General features: G+C 34.6%; 1 protein-coding gene across 1 annotated transcript in view; it reads right to left on the reverse strand.

The window, feature by feature from the left end:
- The window catches only part of KIAA0825 (KIAA0825 ortholog), a 358,672-nt gene that overhangs the window by 264,440 nt on the left and 68,523 nt on the right, over nt 1–25,709 (reverse strand). The window contains exon 6 of the mRNA XM_033110775.1: nt 4,912–5,073. Within this exon, the coding sequence (XP_032966666.1) occupies nt 4,912–5,073 (162 nt within the window). The remainder of the gene's footprint in view (nt 1–4,911; nt 5,074–25,709) is intronic.

Genomic DNA, 25,709 nt, shown 5'->3' on the forward strand with positions numbered 1-25,709 from the left:
ATGATGAACCAATATTGGTAGGTTATTATTAACTAAAGTCCATAGTTTATGTTAGGGTTTATTCTTTGTGTTGTGCAGTTCAGTGGGTTTTGCCAAATGCATAATATCATGTATCCATCTTAACTATATCAGAGAGAATAATTTCACTGTTCTAAAAACCTCCTATGTTCCACCTATTTACCCCTCGTCCTCTCTTCACTCCCCCTGACAACAAATGATCTTTTTACTGTCTCTATACTTTTGCTTTTTCCATATAGCCTGTAGTCTTTTCAGATTGGCTTCTTTCTCTCAGCAATACGTGTTCAAGATTTTTCCATGGTTTTTTTTGTTTTTTTTTTGTGGATTGATATTTCATTTTTTTTTAAATCACTAAATAATATTCCAGTGTATTGATGTACCACAGTTTATCAATTTCCCTAGGGAGGGACATCTTGGCTGCTTCCAAGTTTTGGCAATTATGAATAAAGCTGCTACAAATATTCGTGCGCAGTTTTTTGAGTGAGCATAGATTTCAACTGATTTGCCTAAATACCTGAGAGCATGATTACTGGATCATATAAGACAATGTTTAGCTTTGTAAGATACAACCAAAGTGTTTCCCAAAGACACTACACTATTTTACATTCCTATCTCATCAATGAATGAGAAGTTCCTGTTGCTTTCCATCCTTGCCAGAACTGGTATTGTGTTTCAAGTTTTAGTCATTTTAATGCGTGTGTAGTGCTATCTCCTTGTTTTAACTGGCATTTCCCTGATGACATATGATGATGTTGAACATCTTTTCATATGCTTATTTGCCATCTGTATAACTTCTTTGGTGAGGTGTCTGTTCAGATCCTTCGCTCATTTTTTAATTGACTTTTTTGTTTTCTTTTTGAATTTTAAGAGTTATTTGTATATTTTGGATACAAGTCTTTTATCAGATATGTGTTTTGCAAATATTTTTCTCAGACTGTTTCTAGTCTTTTCATCCTCTTAATGAATATATCTTTTTACTTGGAAATTCCACTTTAGAAATCTACTGTCCATATATACACGCGCACAGGGTTATATTATAAAGGATTAGCAACACTGAATCTAGACAAATAAGATATCTCATGGTGTTAACAAACTGTGGCATTTTAATATTTGCTTGGAATTCAAAATGGATAATTTTAAAATTCGACATTTCCAAACATTAGGAGCTCTGTGAACATTTGACAAATTATTTCACCTATTTAAAATATATTGAAAATTCTATCCACTTACTAGCATTGTCCAGAGGAGGTAGCCCATTTTGGACTCATGGCTCTCAAACGTAGGTTATTTGCACGCAATCAACTCTGGTTTCTTTAAGAGCATGCCCAGATTAAGGACCTCAGTAGAGTGCAGAGCCACAGGAATGCTAGCTGCTAAACAGCCTGCAGCTACGGAGATCGCTGTGGTTCATTTACACTTCAGGTTAGTTTCCACACTGTCGCTTTCTTTCATAGAGAGTAGAGGTTGGCAGTACTTCCCTGTGACATCCACTTTCACACCCAAATTGGTCTTCATAGACTCCCATTGTGTGCACTACAAAGCAACTGGCCTTGTTGGCAGCTCTAAGTGGGAACTACAAGTCTTTCTTTTCTTCCCTGTTCTTTTCTGGCTCACAAGCAACCTCCCACCACAAGCTGAATCTGTAGAAGAGACTACATCCAAGAGATAATACCATGAAAAAGTATGAAGAGAAGCCCCGGTGGCCACCTTGCAAATTTCCAATGTGGAAGCTTTCGACCTCTCTGCCCAAGAAACAGCTAAAGTCCTAGTGTAATGAGCTTTACAAACCCTGGGAGCCTCTTTACCTTAACTACATACGCCTCCCTAATACAGTCCCTTAACCATCTAGCTAAGGAACTCTTAGAAGCCATTTGACCCCTCTTAAGACCCCCTAAGAGTACAAACAATCTTTCAGAAGATCTGAAATCTTTGATTCTTCTGAGACAAACCCTAAGTGTTCTTCTTACATACAATTGAAGCAGCCATTGCTCTTTGTCATTGCTGGGGCTAAAGAAAAATGAGGGCCAAGAAACCTCCTGGTTTAGATAAATCTCAGATGCCACCTTTGGAAAATTTGAGGAACTGCCCGACAGAACAACTTTATTCTGAAGGAGCATTAGAAGTGCCCCACATATCAAACCTGAGGCCACTCCATAAGATAGAATCACCTAAAAGAAATACAGTAAGGTACCATAACAGTCAAATAATGTCCTATCATTTTTTGGAAATGACCAAAATAGAACACCATCAAATCATGCCTCCCGAAAGCAAATAAATATAATGACTAAATACCTTTCCTTTCTCAAAAAATATTTCTTGTGTCTCTATAAACTCTATAGAGATTTCAATTTATATTCAAATTACTAAGAACACTGCCAATTTGACTAACTCAACAATATCATAGGAAACATCAAAGTAAAAAGTAAATTATTTGGTAAGTCGCCTTTATATGTTCTTTATGTGATGTGAAGCACCTGGATATTTTTTAAATATCTGGACAATAAAGAAGAAAAAAACTTCACCTTCCATCACATTGTTTTAGTTACACAGACATAGGCAACTCTTTCCAAGATCTTTATTAGCAAAACATGCTCCAATCAAAAGAAATACACAGGATACCAAATTACTTGATCTTTCCACTCCATTCTCTCCCACATAAGATTTCTAAGCAAAAGAGTGACTATCAGGATAACCTAAGATACATTTGGTTTCTTTAATCATCTGTTTCAAGAATCTTTTCCTTCCTAATTTAAGAAACCAAGTCTTTTGATAAGAATGGATTAACTTGGCTACACTGAATGAAACATTTAAGATTTTTCTTGACAATTTCCCTCAAGATCATTCCTTTCAGGGAGGCATTTATATAAAGTTATGTCAGATTAAATCAATCTTGGCTTTGTTACAAAAAAACCCATGAATTTCAACAAAAAAGAAGACATATACCACAAGGAGATGTTCTAGTACTTAGACATTTCTTATACCTGTCCCTCAAAATTCCTTTCATATTACATTTGATAATCCACAAATATGTTTTATAGCACACTATTATTGTGATATTAAAGTTACTTTTATATGCCACGCTGCTTATATGATAAATTTGGGGTAAGGCAGTATATTGTGGCATAATTATATATTTTCTCTGTTGATTTTATTCAATAATGGTAACTATTGCTCTTAAATTTACAGCATTTGTAAGACTCGACATTGCTTGATCTTAATCTAGTGAAGTTGAACCAGCTTTTTCTTTTCCTCTGAAACCACTAGGTCACACCTTTGCTTCAGTTCTTGGCCATTTCAGTTTTATATCTTCACAATACCTCTCTAACATGATTCTAATTTTGAATCCATGCTGCCCTTAAGAGGAATAGAGTTCTCAGAACTGAACTAATATCTCTAGAGTCTGGCCTAGGACAGACACAAGATGAGCCTGAATGGGCAAGGGTCCAGGTTTGTTGGAGGTCACTCTGTTTCTTGATCCACAGCTCAGAAAAGATCAGCTAGAAATGTGCATGAGGAATGTCAAATCTTAGACAGGAATGATGGGTGAGTACTCACACCAAGTGTCAACTGCTTAAGGAACCAACATGTTAATCAAAAATCAGGATGTCAGATTTCTCTATTCAGATCTCTCTTTGATCCAGTCAGTTCCATGTAGAAGATCCTCTAGGACTCACATTATCTTCTAATTAATCTACTTTTTCATTCTGTCTTATAATTTTCATATTTTATATCTTATATTTTCATTGTTTTCCCATTGGCTTTTTGTCAGTTTCAGAAGTCGCTAATCCACCTCCACTTTTCTTTAAATTATCTCCAAATTTGGAAAATTGTTTATATTATTTACTTTATAATTTAATACTGCTATTTAAACTTAACCTGAAACATAGATGGCCAGTAAGCTATGCTTAATATAAAACAAACTCCAACCCTATAACTTACCTAATGTTAGTTACCCAGGCAAAGTAAGTAAATACAAAAGTAAATACATTAAACTAAATGTAATTACTTACTAAGAAATCAGATTTTGAAATTTTCAGATTGATTATTAATCACTTGCTTTCCTAATTTTGTTTTATAAATGCAGCCACTATCTATATTTATTCTCCTTAAAATGATATATGGTAGCATGTATAGTTCGTTCTGATATAGATGCAAATCTTTATAAGTATAGATAAGAAGACAGAAACCATATCTTAACTATTATGGTTTTGAACTCTACTTTTAATTTTAGAAGCACTGTTTCAACACGGCACATTATTTCAACATGGCACAATTTTTTTCAAAAGGATTTTGTTAAGACTAAACTTAAAGCAACATATCATATAATTATAACTACTATAGGAACAGCTCACACGTATTGTTTAGGATAGGCTAGACATTCTTTTAAATAGTTTACATACACTAAATCATTTAATTCTCACAGCTCTACATAACATACTGAAATCTAAAGCATCTAATTGCAAAACAAAACAAAGTAAAAATTAGTTTGGTCCTACACTATTATCGTGAAGACGAGAAAACTGAGGTCCAAGGAAACTAAATATCTTGCTCATCGTCATCCAGCTGCTAGTAGCAGAAGAGCAGCTACTACAGCATTCAGTCTTCTTGTTCTTTTCACTTTAGCTAAATGATTTTAGCTAAAGACAATTATCCAGAATTGACTTATGATGCTTTGTCAACTAGAATTACGGGATTTGCTTTGTATAAAGGCTAAAACTGTAATTCTATGGTTTAATAGAATTTTCTTTAATTTTTAATGTTTCTTTCATACTTTGTTTATTTAAAGAATTCTATCATGTATTTTTTTTTTTCAAGTAATGACACAGATTCAGTGGCTGGAAGCAAAAACAAAAGATTGATAGCTTTACAAATTTGAACAAAAGAGCATGTTACCTGAAGTATTCCTGGATACCTTAAGCAATAAAAAAATTTCTTCTAACAATTCTTGAACATTTTTTTCCAGCTTCAAAAAGGACTTTATGAGCTGTGATAAGAATTTGAGTTCATCTAAAGAGAGGAAAAAGTTTCTTCCTTTCTCTGGGCATTCAGGAGTAACTGTGAAAAGAGAAAATCAATACTATTGTAAGCTGTATTTGTTTTCTCAGTAAATTCTAGAACAACCTATGTGATTCTATAAACCATCAAAGCTAACAAGATGCTCAATAAATAAATCTAGTTTGTTCTTTAAGAAATACATATAAAATCTCCTAGGAGAGTCCTTTCTTCTGGATTGAGTATTCTGTTTGATGCAAATATGACAAATAATTATATTGATTTTCAGAGCTATAAACAGGAATGTAATTTGTTGTTGTAAAATCACGTTATGCAATTCCTTTTTTTTTTTTTAAAGTCTGATATAACTGTAATCTAGTCACAAGGAAACATCAAAGAAACCCAAATTGATAGACATTCTACAAAATAACTGGTCTATACACTTCAAAATTATTGTATCCAGAAGCGGGGATGGGATGGGGGCGAAGGTGAAAAGAGTAGAAAGAGCAAATTAATAGACACAATATAGTCACGGGGATATGAAATACAGTATGAGGAACATAATCAATAATATTGTAAAGATTATGTAGAGTGCCAGATAGGCACTGGACTTATCAAGGGAATCACTTCATAGAATGTGTAAGATACCTGACCAATGTGCTGTACAACTGAAGCTGAAGTAGAGGAATATTGTATGTCAACTATAAGTAAATATATATATATATATATAGAGAGAGAGATATAGATATAGATATAGATATATACAGGGAGAGAGAGAGAGAGAGAGTCACAGGCATGTATATATAGTTACAGGAGTGGAGTACAGCATAAGGAAGATAGTCAATGGTATTGTAACAGGTATATAAGATGTCAGAGGGGTAGTAACTTGGAGGAGGGGGGTTATCACTTTGTGAGAGGTAAAAATATCTAACTATTATGTCGCTTTGTACACCTGAAACTAAAAAAAAAGTATTGTGTACAGAAACATGAAGACTAAGAAATGTTCTAGACGAAAGGAGTTTATACCTGAAACTAATAAAAAAAAAAAGTTTAAAAAAATAAAAAATAAAAAAAATAAAAAATAAATAAAAATAAATAAAATAAAATAAATAAAAATTAAAAAAACCTTATTGAATTTATGTCCAAGTGGTAAATGTTATATAAATTTGAATTTACAAAATGCAACACTAACAAAAAGAAAAAGAGTCTAAAAAGACATGACAACTGAAATCAATACATGATCCGTATTTTACTTTATTTTACGATAAAGGATGTTACTGGGGTAATTTGGTGAAATCTGAATAAAGTCTAAATTCAGTGTTAGTATTACATGAATATTAATTTTCTGATTTAGATAACTATACTGTGGTTATGAAAGAGAATGCCCTTGTTTTTAAGAAATACACATTAAAGTATATTTAAGGGTAAATGTCTACAACCTATTCTTTTTCCAGAAAAAAATTTAAAAGTTTGAAGAGAGAATGCAAATGTGGAAATGCAGTAAAATATTACCATTTGGTGAATCTGGATATTTTTTGTAAGCCTGAAATCAAGATAAAATAATTAAAGAAAAAAAGGCTAGATAAAGGATATGCCTCTAAGACCTTGGAAGTGTTGCTACAATTTCATTGAAAATAAGCAAATTAACTTAGTTGTTGAATCTAGACTATATAATTCATGAAATCATGTTTAAAAATAACTTCTATCTAAATAATTGTGGTATCTAACACTTTCATAAGAACAATGCAACTTAAGATAAACAAAGGCTAATTATTTTCCCTGTATAATCATGCTACTTGTCAAGTCACCCTACCATTTTAACAGAAAAATACCATAAACTCTTCAAGAGTATAGAGAATAAGACTGACCTCACCAAACGGCACTTTTGACCAAATTTTCAAGGATTTAAAGAATCCTTTATTATTGCCACTTCTTTAAACACATATTTAAGGAGGGGTTTAAGGATTAATTACAAATTGAAAAATTTGTAACTCTTACGAAGTTATGAAGTAAGCATAAAGTTCCTTTGGAGAGAAAAATTAAAAGTGTTACTTAGGAATGATGTAAGGTCTGGTGATTCTGTTTTTAAGAAGGTTACATTCATCACATGGATTTAGAAGGAAGGTTTCAGTAATGTAATAATTTTATCCAGTTAGCTTCAGTTAAACTTTAAAATGTTTGCAGCAAACTTATAATCATATGATACAGTCTTTCACTGAGGACCAAAATTGTCATGGTATCTTTGCAGACAATATGAGGGAGACCAGTCACAGTCACTTTGCACTGTGGAATGTAGTCTTATCCTAAAAGGGGGGGGGGGGGGAAGCTTTAAAAAATCTGTGATTACCTACAAAAATTCTATTTTAATTCTAAATTGATATCAGCCCCACATACATTAAAGTCTATCTCGAAACATCCCTAACTCATATCCACCAATCTTCCATAGGCAAGCCAGAGAACATAAACACATGCAATCAACATATAACTAAGGTTTTCCCATTAAAATCATGACCTAAAAATGAGAGAGAATAAAAATATTATGATTCATTTAGCCATTGCTTGATTCTCACTTAGCCTGATTGATTTCTGTTAAGTTTTGCTCATGTAGATGGAGGGGCTGATTTAATCTTGTAAATCTTAAAGATATTGCTTTTAGAAGTGAATGTTTATAAACCAAACTTTCAAAGACTTTAAGGATCTGTCCTAATTCTTTAATAGTTTGACTGGAAATTAAACATATATAAACAAGGCTTTGTGTGGCTCAGTTATAAATTAAAAGTATTGTTAATGTTTATAAAGTAAGCAAAAAAGCCCTCAGCCCTCAGCCTGCGCCCCCCACACGCACACAAATGTTTGAGTCAAAGCACTATAATCTAACCGTGCTACTTGTTTAGAAATTATGTAGGGTCTGAGGATTCCCCATGAAGAGGTATTGCCTACATGACCTGGATTACAAGAATCTTATATTTCAGAAATTTAACAATATTGAAATAAAGGTAAATCCGTTTCAATTCAATTTCATCTTCATAATAATGAAAGAGGATAGAATAATATGTATGACCTAAATCTTAGCATTTTTGTCCCAAAGAAGCAATGATTATCGTAGAGGTCCATTAATTAGTAGTCCTTATTTCCTATTACTATTAGCTCAGTGTTCTCCCAAGGGGTGTTGTGAGGGTTTTTAATTTATGGGAAAATAATTCTGTGATAAATTCATTTTGTGAAAGTTCAATTAAAGGAAAATTAAACACAAAGGATGAAATAGCATTTCCCAAACTTATTTGTCTTATTTTCCCCACAGTATCTCACAGGACTAGTGTTCTAATCAACACACATTAGCTCACAATTTCTATTTGCCTAAGCATATCTATTTTCCTGATCTTTAGGTTCTTCACTGTTAACCAAATTAGCAAAGAGTTTCCCTCAGCAGAAATCACCTTCACTAAATTAATCCCTTTTCCTTCTTTCAAGATTGTTTTTGCTATTCTCTAAGTCACCTCTCCAGAAAACCTTCTCTGGATGCAATCAATCCAAAAGTTTTCCTTCTCCCTTTAAGTCAATCTTTATCTGCTGTTTTTCATTTGTTTGTTTGTTTTTATCACTATGGAACTGTTTTTCTTCAAGAAATTTTGGATACACATGTTTATACACAGGCAACTATGTTTAGGTGGCCACCAATCATTGCTATAAAATAACTGAAATAATGATTGTTTCTTTATATAGGATGAGCACTATGATAATTAGGAAATATAAATTTCTCCTAAATCCTAATAACACTATAAAGAAGAAATTTAAATTTCCATTTTCGTGCAAGACTTTAATTTACCATCAACAAACAATGAATAAATCCATGTAAATAATAAAGAGTTGAGGGTTTTTTTTCTCTATATAATTTTAATAATGTTTTCTAAAATATAACATAAAATTCTCTGCTTTCCCATTTTTTAGAGTTTTTGAACACAATTAAACTTTTTCTTCCCAACCGGATTATGATAAAGTTACTTATTTCTGCATCCAGGGACTAACGTCTGTCAGTCTGTTAAAGGGCATTTCGCAAACTGATAATCATTTGAAAAGGGTTCTATGATCAAATAGTTTTGGGAATTACTACATCTAAATAATCCTTAATGTGATTCATGATGCAAATTAGCACATTAAAGTCTCTATTTACTTTTATAATAAGGTAAAAATTTTAAAAACTTAATGTTTCTCAAAATTTTTTGAACAATGAATACATTTACCAGTACATCTATTAACATCTGGGATTTTCTCAAAAACCAATGTTAAGGGGACACTGCTCTGGAATATGTATATATATATTTTAAATTTCACCATGAAAAAATATGACCAGATATTCATAGAACTAATGTTCTAAAGCAAAAGCAAAACAAAAAAACCCCAAAACCCTCTTTTTGTCTCTCTATATATCTATATATAAATGTAAAGAGAATATAGACTACAAATTCTTAAAAAATATAATATAAACTCTACACTTAGAAGTCACCTTGTGACTGTTACAATATTAATTCCATTCTCTTGTAGCAAAATTAAGGACATTGAAAATAAACCTAGAAGGATGTTGGGCTCCTCACATTTGATCCACAGCAAAGCAGCATTTGGAATAATTATCAAAGTCCAGTTAAATCAGACAAACCATAAAAATAGGGGTAGTGGCTGAAAGCACACATATTATTTTTCAAAACCATTAGCAACAGAATTCTTGTTAATAATAGCATTAAGATACAAGAGAAAATGAGAAGCTCGAAAATCAGATAATCTGAAGCTGGTGGATCAGTATAATAGGATAAAAGGTGCACATTTTCATTTTCCCAAGAAAAACGAACACTAACCGCCCTATTATTGACTGTAAATGGATCTATTTTCAGTGAGGAAGTATTCTTGGTGCCACCAGACAAGTGATGTGAAAAAGAGGTGACACACAAAAGCTATTGAAAGTCTCATTATTCCAGATGAAATTCATGACATAATCCAAATGGAATATATTTGTTCCAGTAAAGAAAACTTTTTAACAGTATTACAATAAGAAGTCAGCAGGGACCACATAGGAACAAATAATAAGCAGCGCTTTTGCCAGTACTCAAGTCACTTCCTGAGAGCAGGTGGGACTTTGGAGCACACTGTGGCCTAAAGGAGCATTTTGCCTTTGCGAGCGCCTGCTTCCATGGAGCCACATAGCAGGGGAAGAGACAGAATGCTAACACCATGTCCCCGAGTTCCTAAAGAACCTTCTTTATCATGTAAGCCTAATATGTTGCTGCAAAATCATGAAGAACCTGCAGGAATTGTTTCTGTGTTTGTGTGTGTGCTTTTCTGCTTTTTTGTTTGTTTGAGTTTTTGTTTTAGTCATAGACATCAGAAAGAAATTGAAACTGTTTTTCCCTCTTTTCTCTGGTATTATTATTAGTATAAGTTATTTTTCAAATTTATATGATGAGGAAAGCATGTGAGGTAAAACTAAGATAAGAAATATTTCCACCTTCGTTTTCAAAACTGAAGTTTGTATTTCTTATCTCTTTTGAGGAAGGTGCCATATAGACAATCCAAAACAGAGAGGGTAAAACTTTAAAATGAATTGAGTAAATGGATGGGTGAGTGAATGAATGATTCAAAGGATGAAGTGATTATTTTTGAAGTTGAGTGAAAATGCAACCCACCACAAGCTACATATATGGAAATTTAGATACCCCACAGATAAGTATCAGGACCCCTCTATTTGGTGAGAAAATAAAGAAGGAACTATAGGGAAAGCTGAGCCCCATAAAAATTAATGAATCTGAATGTAAAATCAGAAAACACTGAACTCTGGGAAGCTAGAAGTTGGATTCCTTCTCTCTCTCTGGCTTTCCCCATTTTCCCCATTTTGTCCCCCGTGTTTTATTAAGTGGCACACTGCTATTTATAATACCAGAGGTAGTAGAGTGGCTAACCTGTGGAATTATGAGCCAGGTGGCTTGGATTCAAATCCTGACTTTGCTTCCTACTGGCCCTGTGACTTTGGCCAATTACTACTTAGTCTTTCTATGCCTCAATAGTATATGATGTTTAACTGAGTCAGCAGTAACTGAGAGGTAGTAAGTGCTGCATAAATGTTAGCTATTATTACCATCTCCTCTGAGAAGCCAGCCTTCAGATCCCAGGCCCGTTCAGTTTCCTATTTTCCATGCTCCTTCCCATTTCACCCCACGCATACATTCATTCTAGCTCTTCCTATATCACACTGTGATTGTTAATTTGGGAGATACCTCCAGAAACTTTAATCTTCTGAAAGGGAGAGATCTTTTCCCTCATTATTATATTCCCACTATTCATCATCATGCCTATATGAATGATTAACTTCAAAATGATACATATCGCTGAGCGCCAGAGACAAAACCAACTGCTTATAAGTCATTTTGCTTGGCCCTGCTCCCTCCCATAAACACACCTCTTTAGTAAAATACTGATATTAAATGAGTTTAACATTAATTACTGTATGTCAATTGGAACAGGAAATATTTTGGGGAGAAAGAACTGTAAACATTATATCAGAGACCTGTTTCACTCTGAACTACTTTAAATGTTACTGTTGTTATTCAATGGACCCCATCTCTAAGCTTAAAAATGCATAAAATTGAATTGTACACCCACTCCATGACCTTCCACTGCTTCTTTGCTTGTGTCAATCCTTCAAAACTTCGGTTTTGTTTGTGTGGGTGTTCATTATGTTTTTTTTAGAATCTAATATAAGCTATACATCTATGTTCAAAAAACAATGCTTTGCATATAATTCTAGGAGGTTCCCAGATCGTTTAAGGCCTTGGGATTCTATTGATCATCTGGTTAAGGCCCTCTGCCCTGGTCTGTCTGACTTCATAAGAACTAGGTCCCATATGACTCTCTCCTACCAAGGAGACCTGTACCTCCTAGAAATTTCGACTTCTCTTTCCAAGGATAGATCCTGTCCCAGCTTTTACTTCATGATCTCCTTATCATTCTTCCCATGTGATAAAAATAAAAGGTCTCAAAACATTTACGCAGACAACTCATTTTCTTGCCAACTATGACATAGTCCCTGCCTAAGATGAGGGGATGAACTGAGGGGGTAGCGATGTCCTCTGGCCTTTCAGGAACTTAGACAAACCCACAGGTTAGCACTACATGGCCACGTTTTCATAGTGGTATATGACAACCAAAATGTTCCATTAGAAAAGACTGAATTGCTAGTATGTACTACATCTGCAGTTTCTGAACCTTCTTTCTTTGATTGTTCTAGGCCAAGACAGTTGCTACACTTAATTTTGCAGCCATTCACAGGATTGGCAACAGTCACCTACAGACGGGTAGACAACAAGACAGAGAGAACCACGAGTTTGGAATAAATCCTCACTACCCATCAACAGCCCTCACATGACAGGGAGGTGTGCTGTTCCCTTTGGAGGGGCCGGTACAGTAAATACCTCCTTGCTGCACCTACCAAGAGAAACCTAACTGGTTGAAAAGAGTGGTGATAGAGTCACCTTGATGCTATTCTTTTTGGTCAATGAGAAAAACTGAAAAGAAACTGCTTCTTTTATTACCCTTTTATGATTCCCAGGCCAACAGTGGCTCCACTGAATGTTACCTAAACGTACTGCTAAATGATAACAAAATTCTCCCACAGTCCATTCCATCTTCTCTGGCAAAAGCTGTCAGTATTACATTAACAAGGGATTGGACTTCTCGCTCATTTGCCAAGGGTATAATACTTGTGTCCCTCTCCTATTTTCTATCTTTCTTATTTTGTTTTTTTGACTGAGAACATGAGAGAGAATATCTGACTCCTGATGCGGCCACTGTTAGTTAAAGATGCTAATCAAAGAATGGTTTACCTTTGAATTCAGCCAAAACTGAGAGCTGTACACAGGACAAATTTCTGAATATTTTCTCAACTGACTTTTGTTTTATGCTGGCTTAACTCCCAGTTATAAATACTTAGATACGCTGACCCTTTAAGGGAAAATCTTAATAAAAAGACACCTACAGTGTAATGAAATAAGGCTTAAATTCTAAGTAATATATGTTAACAGCACATTATTAATGAAATATCTTCCTAATACCCATTTCTCGGTCCCAAATTTTGCTAGAATTCAGTTAATTATATCTCTTATCATATGTGTTATTTTCTATTATCATGATTAAAAATTAAACCTATAGAAAAAACTTTAAGTTAACAATGTTTACTAAAGTCTAAGCTTATAACTGAGAATTGATATTTATTTTTTTAAAGGAATATGCCATGATAGAGATTATTACATTATCAGCTCAATATAAAATGTTAAAAATTAATTTTAAAAATTTAGCACTGGAATAAAAATAATACCATCATTAAAAAGATGGATTTAAGATACCTGCTGAATGTGCTTCCTAATATATTTTCTAATTGAATCATAACCTTTCAGAAGAGATTGAACATTTTTCCTCTTTTATAGTAAAAAATAAAGGATAAGATTCTCTCTATACTTTTTTTATCAGGTAGGAAAATTACAATACCTATGAATATATGTTAAAATTAATATGAAAAGTGATAGCCATGGTGATAATAGCAATCTCTTGTATCCACTCACTAAGTTGTACTCATGAGCTCATTATTCTAACAGAGTAGGGAAGCCATTTGTCAGGTGTGATGGCACCTTGTAGAATAAATTTTATAGTTAATTTTACCTTTTCAGCTGCCTTCCTCACCTAAGAAATAGTTATTTAGCCACAAAGGCAAAGTCATATTTCCTTCAAGCTTCAAATATGACGTTGGAGCACCTCAGTGGCAGACACTATCCTTCACATTGTCTTCCCTGAAAAAGCCTACGAGCTACAAAAAGCATCTTTACGTGCATTTCACTTGTTAATTCAACAAAGATTTGCCCACAATGCACCAGGTACCATGTGACATACACCACACATGGTGACAGACAGGAGAGAAGTTCAGAATGAGATCTGAAATCAGGGTGGGGTGACTAATTAGGGCCACACCATATGTCAGTCACCATCAGCTCCTATGCCATCCCTGGCTCTTCAAAGTATTTTTAAGTTCATGCAAGAAGAAAGGTATTAGGTTCACCATACAAGAAAAATTCAGAGCTAAGAAAATGTGGATAAAAACTAATTGAAGAAAATATCAGAAATTGATTGTCATCTTATTTTGATTCAAATAGTCAATGCTGGGCTCTGTTGTTCTGTTATGGTTTGTTTCATGAGAACACTTTTTTTTTTTTTAATTGAAAACAGTAAAGAGAAAGTACATGAAAAATTAAGCAACTGGACCTATGTTTCTTTTTTGGTTTTATAAACAAATCTTAGACTTAGTTGATTTTTATATTATAATAAAAAACATAAAACTTGGTTCAATAAACACAAATATTTTAAAATTTACTTGCACTGCATGGTGGGTCCAGTGTTGTTGGTAACTGGGTTGCAACAAAGAAGAAAGACAAGTAGATGGAAAGAAAGAGAGAGAGAGAGAAAGGCAGTGAGAGGCTGGGGGATGTAGTCCCCTCAAATACAGGCTGGCACATACAGCTTATGGAGCACATAGAGCCCACAGCCTGTCTTGGTATGGTCTGTGAGCTAAGCCGGCTTTTCTCTTTGCAAATGGATTGGGAAAAAGCAAAAGAAAAACATTTCATGATGTGTGAAAATCACATGACATTCAAGTTTCAGGGTCCACAAATAATGTTTCATTGGAACACATCTGATTGGTTTACATATTGGCTATGGCTTCTTTGTGATACAACAGCAGAGGTAACTTGTAGCGACAGAGACTGTGTGGCCAGGCCTGTAAAGCTTACAATATTAACTATTTATCCCTTCAGAAAAAGGGGTATCCCCGGCCTTAAAAGAATAGGAAGAATGCAGAAGGGAAAAACGGTCACAGACAAGATGACACGTACAGGGAGAAACCATTGTTACGAGAGGGAGGGGAAAGAAAGTGAAATGGAGATAAGAGTAATTAATAGCTACCATGTTCTGAACACATACTATATGGTTAAAAACTTTAGATATGTTATTTCTAATCTTCACTGAAACCATAACAAGGAAATTGAGGCTCAGAGAAGGTAAGTACTTATCAGTGAGGGAGAAAGTGAATATACTCTTTGAGAAAAACAGCAGTCACACCAGATTTTAACTGAAGAACAAAGGTAGGGGTCAGGAGGCAATTTCTACGAACAGTTTGAATCTGTAAGATCCATATTGGAATAATGTGGACAATTTTCAGTTATCAACAACAACCAATGTACACTTCATCCAGAACTAGGAATCATCTTTGATTCTTATCTTTCTTTCAAACAAGAGGTTCTATCAATAATAACAACAGAAAATACTTATATAATGCTTACTGTGTGCCAGATACTGTTGTAAACATTTTCCATATACAGAGGGTGCCAAAAAAATGTATACATTTGAAGAAAGGAAAAAACTGTATTAAAATTACGCTGATGGTAACCACTTTGAGCACCTCTTATAATTGCAGAGGTCAAATGTGACTTGTATTCATCTTCTGCTATCCGTATATATTGAGTATTACAATTTTAATACAGCTTTTTTCCTTTCTTAAAATAAGTATACTTTTTTTTGGCACCCTTTATATTTACAGTCATCCTCTAAACTCTGTGAGGAAAGCACCAATATTAGCATTTACCTAGAAGGCATGAAGAGGTTAAATGCATTGCTTACAGTAACAAAACCAATAAGTAGCTTTTCAAATGCACTCTATTGGTATCAAACTGTAACAGGTATCAGAATAACCTGGATAGTGGCTAAGACACAGATGGCCAGGTCCCCCTCCTAAGTTTCTGATTCAGTGAGTCTGGGTGGAGACTGATGAGCATTTAGATGTGTAACGGGTTCCAGGTGCTGCTGCTGCTGATGATTAGGAAGTCACATTCTGAGAAAGACTACTCTATTGCCTCTCTAGTGTCCCTTTGTACTCCCATCTAGCTATCCTGTTCTCAATTTGTAAGGCTTTGCCTCAGTATAAACTCTCATTGAAATTCGCACATGGATTCTTGGGGTAAAATGTGCGTCTGGGTGGTTTCCTTATATCCTTCTTCCTATTCAGGCAACCCTACCTATCACTGGACAAAACCTATTTCTCAAACACTTCTCTCAAGTTACCTTTCTTGCTCAAAAACTTTAATAACAATCATGTATGATTTAAACATCAAAGCTTGGTTTTCAAGACTTTTTGTAATCTGTCCTTACACTAGGTAACACATCATTCAATCAGTCGTCCATTTGTTTGACACCTTCGTAGCTGTCTGCCCAGTACTACTTTCCCCCTTCTAGTAATAAGCTGATCCCTTGGCCAATCAGACTTTCTGAACAGAGGTCCCAGGGAAGCTGTTAAGATACGAGCAGGAAGCTGCCAGGGGCCATGTACCCTGTTCGAGTGGAGAAACTGGACTGAGAATGAAGTCATCACATTAGGGAGAAACCAAGACAACAGACAATGAAATACAGCTTGAAAGCTACGCTCAAGTTGCTCAAGTCTCCAGAAACCCTGTCCTTCCAGAGGTTTAATTGTTTAGCTCTTTCTTCTATTGTGTGAACTACCACATTCTTCTTTAATAAATGCCCCTCCCTTTTTCACATAAGAGGCAGAGATGAGAAATGGAAGAATAAAGATGTCACTTGCAAGCTCTGAATCCTGGCTAATGCCCTCATCAATAATACATAGACCAGCTCCTACCTGCCAGCCCCCGTTCTCTTCACCGTCTCCAATAGTAATCTCTCCTGCGTGTGCTGTCTGGACTGCCAGGGAAGCTTTTTTTCCCTGTCCTTCTGCCTACACAGGCCTACTGACTCATCCTTCAAGGCCAAACTGAAGTCTGAATCTTTCACTGAAGTTTTTCTAGCTTTCTCTCCTTTGCACTAAAATCCCTTTCCCGGAATTCCTAATGTACTTTAAAGTCTTGCACACATTACTTGATAATTAATTTAATATGGTAGTATATACTTTTTTCCTTTCATATCGCTTTGTGTGTTGGTCTTTTTCAGTCCTAGATTTGAAGGCACTTGAAGACACTAAATTGATTTCAAACTTCAGAAAAAATTGCTTGGAGGAGTTTTTCTCGAAAGAAATACAATTAGTCGTTTCAGGGTGGAGCTGGGGGTGAGGGTGGGTGGTAGGGAGGAAGACTGCGCTACAGGATAAGGCATCTTGATGGATGACATGGGACAAACCAGAAGGTCTGAGAAATAAGGCCCAGGTTTTCTTTCTGTTGTGCCTTATCAATGAATTCTCCGTTCTGTATCCCCTACTTTGCATTATAGGAAAACACCAGAAAAGGAACAGTTTGTCATCTCTTCCTGCTTTCTGCTACTCTAGATTCAGCCTATCCTGCAACCAACACAGATACATCTCATCTTGATCACGCTGGACACAAGTGAAAACAGACCCCCTCCCTCCTGGAATTACTTTCTTAGAACTCTGCAACTGCTTGTCTGCATAACTCCCAGCAGCTTTTTATACAATCATATTTTACTTCCCAATCTAGATGGGAAGTAAGGGTCTTACGCTGTTTGGAATTCCCCATGAATCTTGGCACAACACTTTTTTAAATAGTAAGGGCTCAATTAATAAGTTGATTAGTTGGCGACTACATTATATCTCCAGATACTGATTTATTTCAAGAAAAATGATTCAATTAAAAAATATACATATATTCATTGAACTCCTGTCGTGTATTGGGCAGTGGATTGGGTGCTGGGGAAAATAAATAATACTTGCCCTTGAGGTACGTAGAGTCCATATGGGAAGACAGACCCCTAATTAGATATTTTAATAGAATATGCTAAGAGCGTTGAGAAAGGCAGATGGAGATACTGTGGGAGCATGGATTACGGGCTCTAGCTCAGAGACAACTTCCTGGAAGAAATGACACATGAGCTGTCATAAAGGATCAATGGGAATTAGGCAAAGAAAGGGAGGAAGAGAGTATGCAGGTAGGAGACAGTACAGCATGAGCAGGGGTTTCTGTCAGCTCAGTGTGACTAGAGAGTGAAAAATATGAGGTGGGAGAGGCATGAGATGAGGCTGAAGAAGGCAGGTGCTAGGTGAAGGAAGCCTTGGTTTCTAAAACGAAGTAAGCCAGAGCTTTCTGCTGACAGTGATGAGGAGTCACTGAAGAGCTTTAAACAGGGCAATGGTGTGTGTTTGGCAGATGCTTTAGAGGCAAGTACGAACAAGGGCAAGGAATCCAATTTTAGAACACAACTATTTTAACAGTCCAAATGAGAGGTAATGACCTAAATTGGACCTTGAAAGCAGGAATGGAGAGGAGATAGACTTATAAATGCTTAGGTGGTAAGGCAAAATAAAGAATCCTGGTGATCCTTTTGATGGTGAGGGAGGGCGGTCAAAGAGGGAGAATGAGGCAGAGTTTCTGCTTGAGGGATTATTAGTGGCATTAACTTGGACTAGAGCAGAGGAGCAAGGATCAAGGGAATAATGAGTTCTGGTTTATCCATGCTGCATTTGAAATCCCTGTGGAACATCCAAGGGACCAAATGAGCAGTCATTTAGCTCTAGAAGCATAAAGCTCGGGGTGGGATCAGGGCTGGAGCGAAATCAGGAAGTCATTCATACACAGTGAGGGTCAGAGTCCTGAGGATACACAAAGAAGATCTCCAGATACAGCTATTATTTTCATTTACTCTTACTTTGTGACTATTGTTCAAATTGAAAAAAAAAAGTGAATACAGCAATTTCAGAGGACATTATATGAAGCTTTTTTTTTTTTGATTCCTAGAAAGTTTTGCTGTCTTTCTTTTTTTTCAATTCCAGTTGACATTCAATATTATTTTATATTAGTTTCAGGTGTACAGCATAATGGTCAGACATTTGTATAACTTATGAAATGATCCCTCACTGGTCCAGTACTCACCTGGCACTATAGTTATTACAATATTATTGACTATATTCTCCATGCTGTATTTTACATCCCTGTAACTATTTTGTAACTGCCAATTTGTACTTCTTAATCCCTTCCCCTTTTTCACCCTGCCGTCCAATCCCGCTCCCATCTGGCAACCATCAGTTTGTTCTCTGTATCTATGAGTCTGTTTCTGTTTTGTTTGTTCATTTCTTTAGATTCCACATATAAGTGAGATATTATATGAAGCATTTTAAAGATAAAATGAAATATTCAATGAGAATTTGATTTAAAAATAACAAATATGCAATCCTTTGTCATATAGTGATGTGTAGGAACACCACATTAATATATGAGGGCAAGTCACCTTGTCAGTTTAACATTATATATGTGTATGTATATATGTATACATGTATGTTTTAAATAATGATATAATCAAGTGCTTAGTTTGTGCCACACTATGTCTAATAGCTATATTAATACTTACACACAATAAGGTAGGTCTTATTATCATTTTATCTTATAGATTAAACGACTGCCACTCCTGGAAGGCAAGCAACCTACCAAAGACCACATAGCTGCCAAGTGGCAAAGCTGGAATGCAAAGCCAAGTTTGTCTGGCTCCAAAGCTCCTAATAACTACAAGGCACTGAGCATTAAGTTCCAGTCCTTCACTCCATCCCTTTGTCCAGGCCTTGTATTTTTTTGTTTTTTGGGGTTTTTTTTTCAGCAATGAGAGGATATCGGACAAGAAAGCAATAGCCTTGGTAGTCCAGAAGGAGGCAGGCGAGTACAAGAATTTCAATACTGAAAAAAAATAATAATTGATGTCTAAACGAAAACATGCATCAATCCAGATATTCATGCTTATGAATATTTGTATTTAAAACCCAGTGAGTATATTGGTCTTAGAGGGCAATCTGAATTTACATATCAAATTTTAAATTAACGTACAATTTGGCCAGGAATATCACTTGTAGCAAAGATACTCTCACACAAGCGTACAAAGAAAAGAAACTGTGGAAATCCTAACATCTATCAATAAGAGTTAGTTAATTAAATAATTAATAATATACTCATACAGCACAATATCTTGCAGTCTGTAAAAAGAGTAATACAAGTCATTTTGTACATATTGATACAAAAGAGATCCATGATATAGTAACTCTTGGAAAATTGCAGAGGAATTAGAATGTAGATATATAGTACATGCACATACATAAGTGTGGAAGGGTACAAGCCAAACCATTAACAAGTTTTAATTTAGGATTAAGGGTAGACGGAGTGAAAGAGACCTAACAATTTTTACATTATACACTTATTATAAAATAGGTGTACACACACACATACACACACACACACACACACACACACACATACACGTGTATATATAGCTCCTGTGTGTGTGTGTGTATGTGTATTTCTGTAACAGTAGGCATGTATTGCTTTTGGGAAGAAACAAGTTAATGTTTTTCTAAATCCAGTGAGTGAACAATCTGATAAGATCAATTTAAATTTAGCCATATGCAAATAAATTATGCTACTACATCTATATTATAGAATGTCATGGCACTGCCGAAAAGAATGTCAGACCAGATTGCGCTGACATGGGAGGAGGTCATGAAATATTAATGAAAAAAGCACACTGCAGAACAATATGTCTAGTTTGATCTCATTTTTAAAAATACAGATTTATAGATTAATTCTTATATGTGCATAAAAAATTCTAGACTAGTCAACAAAGTATAAATAAGAGTGGTGATCCGAGGGATTGGGAATGGAGGGAAGGACATGTGAGGCCTTTACTTTCTCCTTAATATATACATTTGATGAGTTAATTTTTTAATGAAATTTATTACTCTGATAATTTTATAAGTAGTGAAATCACTCCTAACAAAATGCAGTTCTAGCAGTGGATCACTTTATTTTCATTTTATTTCAGATCTTAAATATTTAACATAAAAATCTACAAATGTGCCCTAGAAAAACTTTCAGATTCATAAAGTTTATGAAATATATAATTTAGCATAACTTCACATGTCTAATTGTGCACTAAGGACACTACAAAAAGTAAAAATACTTTAATATATTTTTTAAATCTCAGTATTTCTCTTTCTTCCCATCCCCAATGTAAATCTGGCCCTCTTTGCATAATCTCCTAAATGACGAATGAGTTTCCCACACCATTTTCACGAACAATCTAAACATTCTCAATTTTATCATTTCCTTCCCCTTGTTAATATGAGGAAACATATTCAAGGCTTTCATAAAGCTTGCATTTTCACAAATTTATATTATTTCTGGAACAAACAAAAGCAAACCAGGGCTCCAGAAATGCTCCTGGTGTTCATATTGGAAGTGGAGCGGCTTCCCATTTCGTGACCACAGAACTTAGTTTTCTTCTTTAACTGGGAAGGCCCCTCTTGTGACCCCCCTGCCCTGCAAATCAGGACGCATGCCCTCACCTTAAGGTCCTTTACAGGAACGTCCCACCTCTGCTCTAGCTCTTCCCAAGGCACTCACACTCTACTCCCTGAGAGTCTGATTGCTGTTTCTAAGCTCTTGCTCTTGCCTTAAGCATTCCTCTCTCCCTTCTTGGTTGTCTTTAGAGAAACTCAATTAAGAATGTCTGATTTCTCCTATAGGTTCAGAAGGAAATTCCTGCTACTTGAGAAGCAAATATGGGTATCTTCCTAATGAGGAACAGTCCACACCGCTTTCTCCTACCTTTGGCATCTTCCAGGGAGCTAGACATGTCAGAGCCACACTTCTCACCTGTGGCGGGGCCCAGGTGAGAGTGGCAGGGCCCTGGAAGGGCAGCTGTGGGACATGCCTAGGATTCCAGGCTGTGTACAAAGGACTACGATCATAAACATGTACCTAAAATTCAAAGGAACCTAAGGGAGAAAGAGCCTCACTTAGCTCAGTTTGCAAATTGCTCTAACTTTAATAACTGATATAAAGAGAATATTATCAGACCCTTAAGATATCTTTAAAAAAGCATTTATTGATAAGATCATATTTTTCCAAGGTATCTGGTTACAAATAACAGAAAAGAAGTAAGTTTGGGCAATAAATGGGAATTTCACATAAGGCTAAGGGTTGTCCTATGGTCCTTGCCTCAAATGAGTAGAGGGACACGGATAATAAACTGGAGGGAAAGTTATCCAGTCCCTCTCTTTAATCATCCTCTGAGTTTGCTTTTATGCATGCACACCAAGTAAGAGGATTGGAAAGCTGCCATTTACAGTTGTTTGGAGAGCCAAGATTTCCAGTTTGCCAAAGTGAGACTTATAGGCTTGGAATTCACTTGGAAGCTGCACGGCTAGATGTGATCTATTGGGGAAGCAGCTGTATGTATTCCTTTGTTTTTATCACAAAGTAGCATGAGTGATTCCAAAGTGATATTAGATGAACAATCTTATTTTTATGAGTGATTAAAGATGAAGACCAGATTTTATCTTAGTGTGTAAATTCTAACTATTGAAAATAAAAGAGCACAAATCTGTTCTTTCTATGAGAAATCATAAAACTATATTAACAGAGGCTGCCTTTTTAGAATTCTCTATTACAAATCAAAGTTAACTTTTAGAAATATGTCCACGTGATATTAAAAAGTTAATCTCAATACTCAACCCTTTATTTCATGGAGATACCAACTAAAATATCCTAAAAGCCTATTTTCCAGATCCAATCTAAGTTATGGCATAATAACTAAACATGCAATATGTCCGTTCCACCACATTACCAATAAAGATTAGATGCCTTGAAATGAAAACACAGATAACTAAACAATTTTTATTTTATGACTATGAAGGCTACTTACGTGCAAATTCTTTTAAAATTAGTGTAAATAGGGTACATCTATCTTTTTTCAAAGACATATCTTAAATAATAAACACGGAAATAAAATCTATGACTAGAGACCTCAAGATCTGAAAGGAAAAGGTCTAATTAAAAAGAAGCATACTACATGTAAATAATCATGCATAAGATAAATTCTAAAATGATTTAGCAGAAATTCAAGTTTTATTACAAGTTAAGACTTTAATACAGAAACTTTGTTATGGTATTGAGAAGCCTCATGACATTTTATACCGTGTTTCCCTGACAATAAAACCAAGCCAGACCATCAGCTTTAATGCGTCTTTTGGAGCAAAAATTAATATAAGACCTGGTCTTATTTTACTATAATACATAGTCATATATATTAAAATATATTAGATATCTTGTATAGTATTAGAATATATATAATATATATTAGAATATAATATATTCTTATATAATAGAATATAAGATCGGGTCTTGCATAATAGAATATTATAATTTTTGCTCCAAAAGATGCGTTAGAGATGATTGTCCAGCTAGGTCTTATTTTCGGGGAAACAGGGTATTACTTTGAAGGGTTTGAAAAATACAATTAGTTATCAGCAATCAAGTTGTTGACTTTATTGTCCCCAAATAGCATTTGCTACCCATGGGAAAACACTGCTTATGCTCTACTATTGCACACTTCATAACCTGCTAATTAGAGCTTAATTTTCCCTTTGCTTAGGGAATAATGATTATTGACTTCACCTAATACAACAAAGAGATACCTTTAACAATCAGTTTTTTTTTAATTAGCTAATGATCCGTAGACAACACCCATCACCCCAAGAGTGCCTTACAAACTCCGCCAGGACATGACAACCACTACAATTTTTCAAGTTCTGCTAGAGATATTTCATTTTAATGCTAACACACATGCAGGATAGTCATTTTGATTATTTTAGGAAATATAGAACTTGAACATTTTGACCTTTGGTATGACAATTTTAATCATAAGTTTTAAACTTGCATATTAAAAGATTAGTGTATGATTTAAAATATTTAACATGAGATGGCAAAAGATATATTAATTTCCATCAAGTAGATTTTAAAGAAGCAAAGAACAAACAATGGAGGCTAAAGTCTTTCATTTTTATATTCTTAAATTTATAGAAAGATATTTGGTAACATGACCATTTTTCTTGGTAAAGAAAGTAACTACAAAAGGTGAAAGCTGACTTTTAAATTTTGTCTATGATTTTCAATGGCAGATTCTAATCTAGAGACAAAAGTTTCTATTAAAACACATTTTTCTTTATATTTATAGATCAGAGAATGTAATAGTGTTAAATATTATTTCATTTTTGCTGAGTCATGTAATTGTCATAATGGAATGCATTAATAAGGTAGGTTCTCTATTTTAGGATACAATATACACTTGCAAAAGGCAACTCTTCTCTAGTTTCTAAGCCTAAAAACATGCTGTACTCCATTCAAATAAATGTGTTCGAAGCACAAATTTATGAAACCTGGATTATGATTCAGATGATATAAAAGCACCCAAATCTAGATACTCTAAATTACAACGATGAATTTACAAAGTACATATAACTTGTGGTTGTACGTATATTATCATGAATTAATATCATACACAGTGATAGAATGCCAAATAAATGAATAGCATACACAATCAAGAAGATGAAGCCAAAATACTTTCGAGTCTTAAGAGGAGGAGTAAGAAAGATATTACCCACATTTCCAAATTCTTATCTCTAAATAAATATATTTAATAAAAGATATGACAAACTATCAAAAACTGTTGGCCAAAATAATTTAGGTAAGTGCAACAGCCAAATGAGTATCAAGAAAATGGAGAAATTCATACCCAACACTTAGAGGTATAAAATTAAAAAAATTAAAAATTAAAAAAAAGAGAGGAGAACGTAAATCTTAACTAAGTGACCCAAATTTTATTTGTGGTTGACAGTAATCCAATGAAAGATTCAAAGAAGTCAGACGTTCAGAAAAATTAATAGGAAAGCCCAAGATTTAATGCTTATTTATTATACAAGTTAAAAACAGAAGAAAACAAAATTAGGTTTGGGTTAAATGAGATATGAAGTAGTTTAATAAAATGAAAACAAGGCAGCTTAGCAATTGTGTACAGAGAGATTTTAAGGAGTGAATTTTCAAAGTAGTACATGGGGAGATGCATGCATAAATCCCATTAGCAATAATGTGATCCTCTGATCCTGGAGATATTCACTGTTAAGTGATGCCATAACTACTGTAACAATCCTGCATTTATGACAGTGTTCATCTGCTCAGGTCCCTGAAGGCAGTGAACTTAAAAGTAGTGTTATTCTTTCTTCTGCATTTACTAATGATATAGTTAGTTTTATAAGCACTAGTCACAAGATAGAGCCTTTTTTATGTCTCACTGTGGTGTGTAATTTTTTTTTAATAACTGTATGTTTAAAATAATTAGTACGGCTGAATATAATCACTAATTTCCTAAAACTGCAAAAGGGAACTTAATATTTCTGCATAGCAGCTGTAATATACAATATTGCACAGAACTAAATTATTATAAACAGTGCCAGCAGTTTTCTATACACAGTACTTAAGATAATTATAAAAAATCATCTTCATTACTGCTTGCTAGCATTTTTTTTTAACAGTTTAATTTGGATAGGTTACAAAATACATTCAAATCACACAGATATAATTACTGTAAACCTAAGAAGCTATAAAATGTTCCCGACCAAATCCCTTTGACCCTGTTAATGTCTGTTCCTTGTTAATCTAAGGCAAACATTGTTGGTGGTGTACATTTGTTATAGAATATAAAAAAAAAGGAGGGGGGGTGGTAAGGAAATCCCTTAACAGTTGTTATTGATTCCACCATTTACTGACTGCGAGTTAAGTGCTGTTTACAAAACAGAACAGATGCAGATGCTGACAAAAAGGTAAACAATTGTT

Source organism: Rhinolophus ferrumequinum, chromosome 7 (assembly GCF_004115265.2).
Source record: "Rhinolophus ferrumequinum isolate MPI-CBG mRhiFer1 chromosome 7, mRhiFer1_v1.p, whole genome shotgun sequence".
Classification (NCBI taxonomy): domain Eukaryota; kingdom Metazoa; phylum Chordata; class Mammalia; order Chiroptera; family Rhinolophidae; genus Rhinolophus; species Rhinolophus ferrumequinum.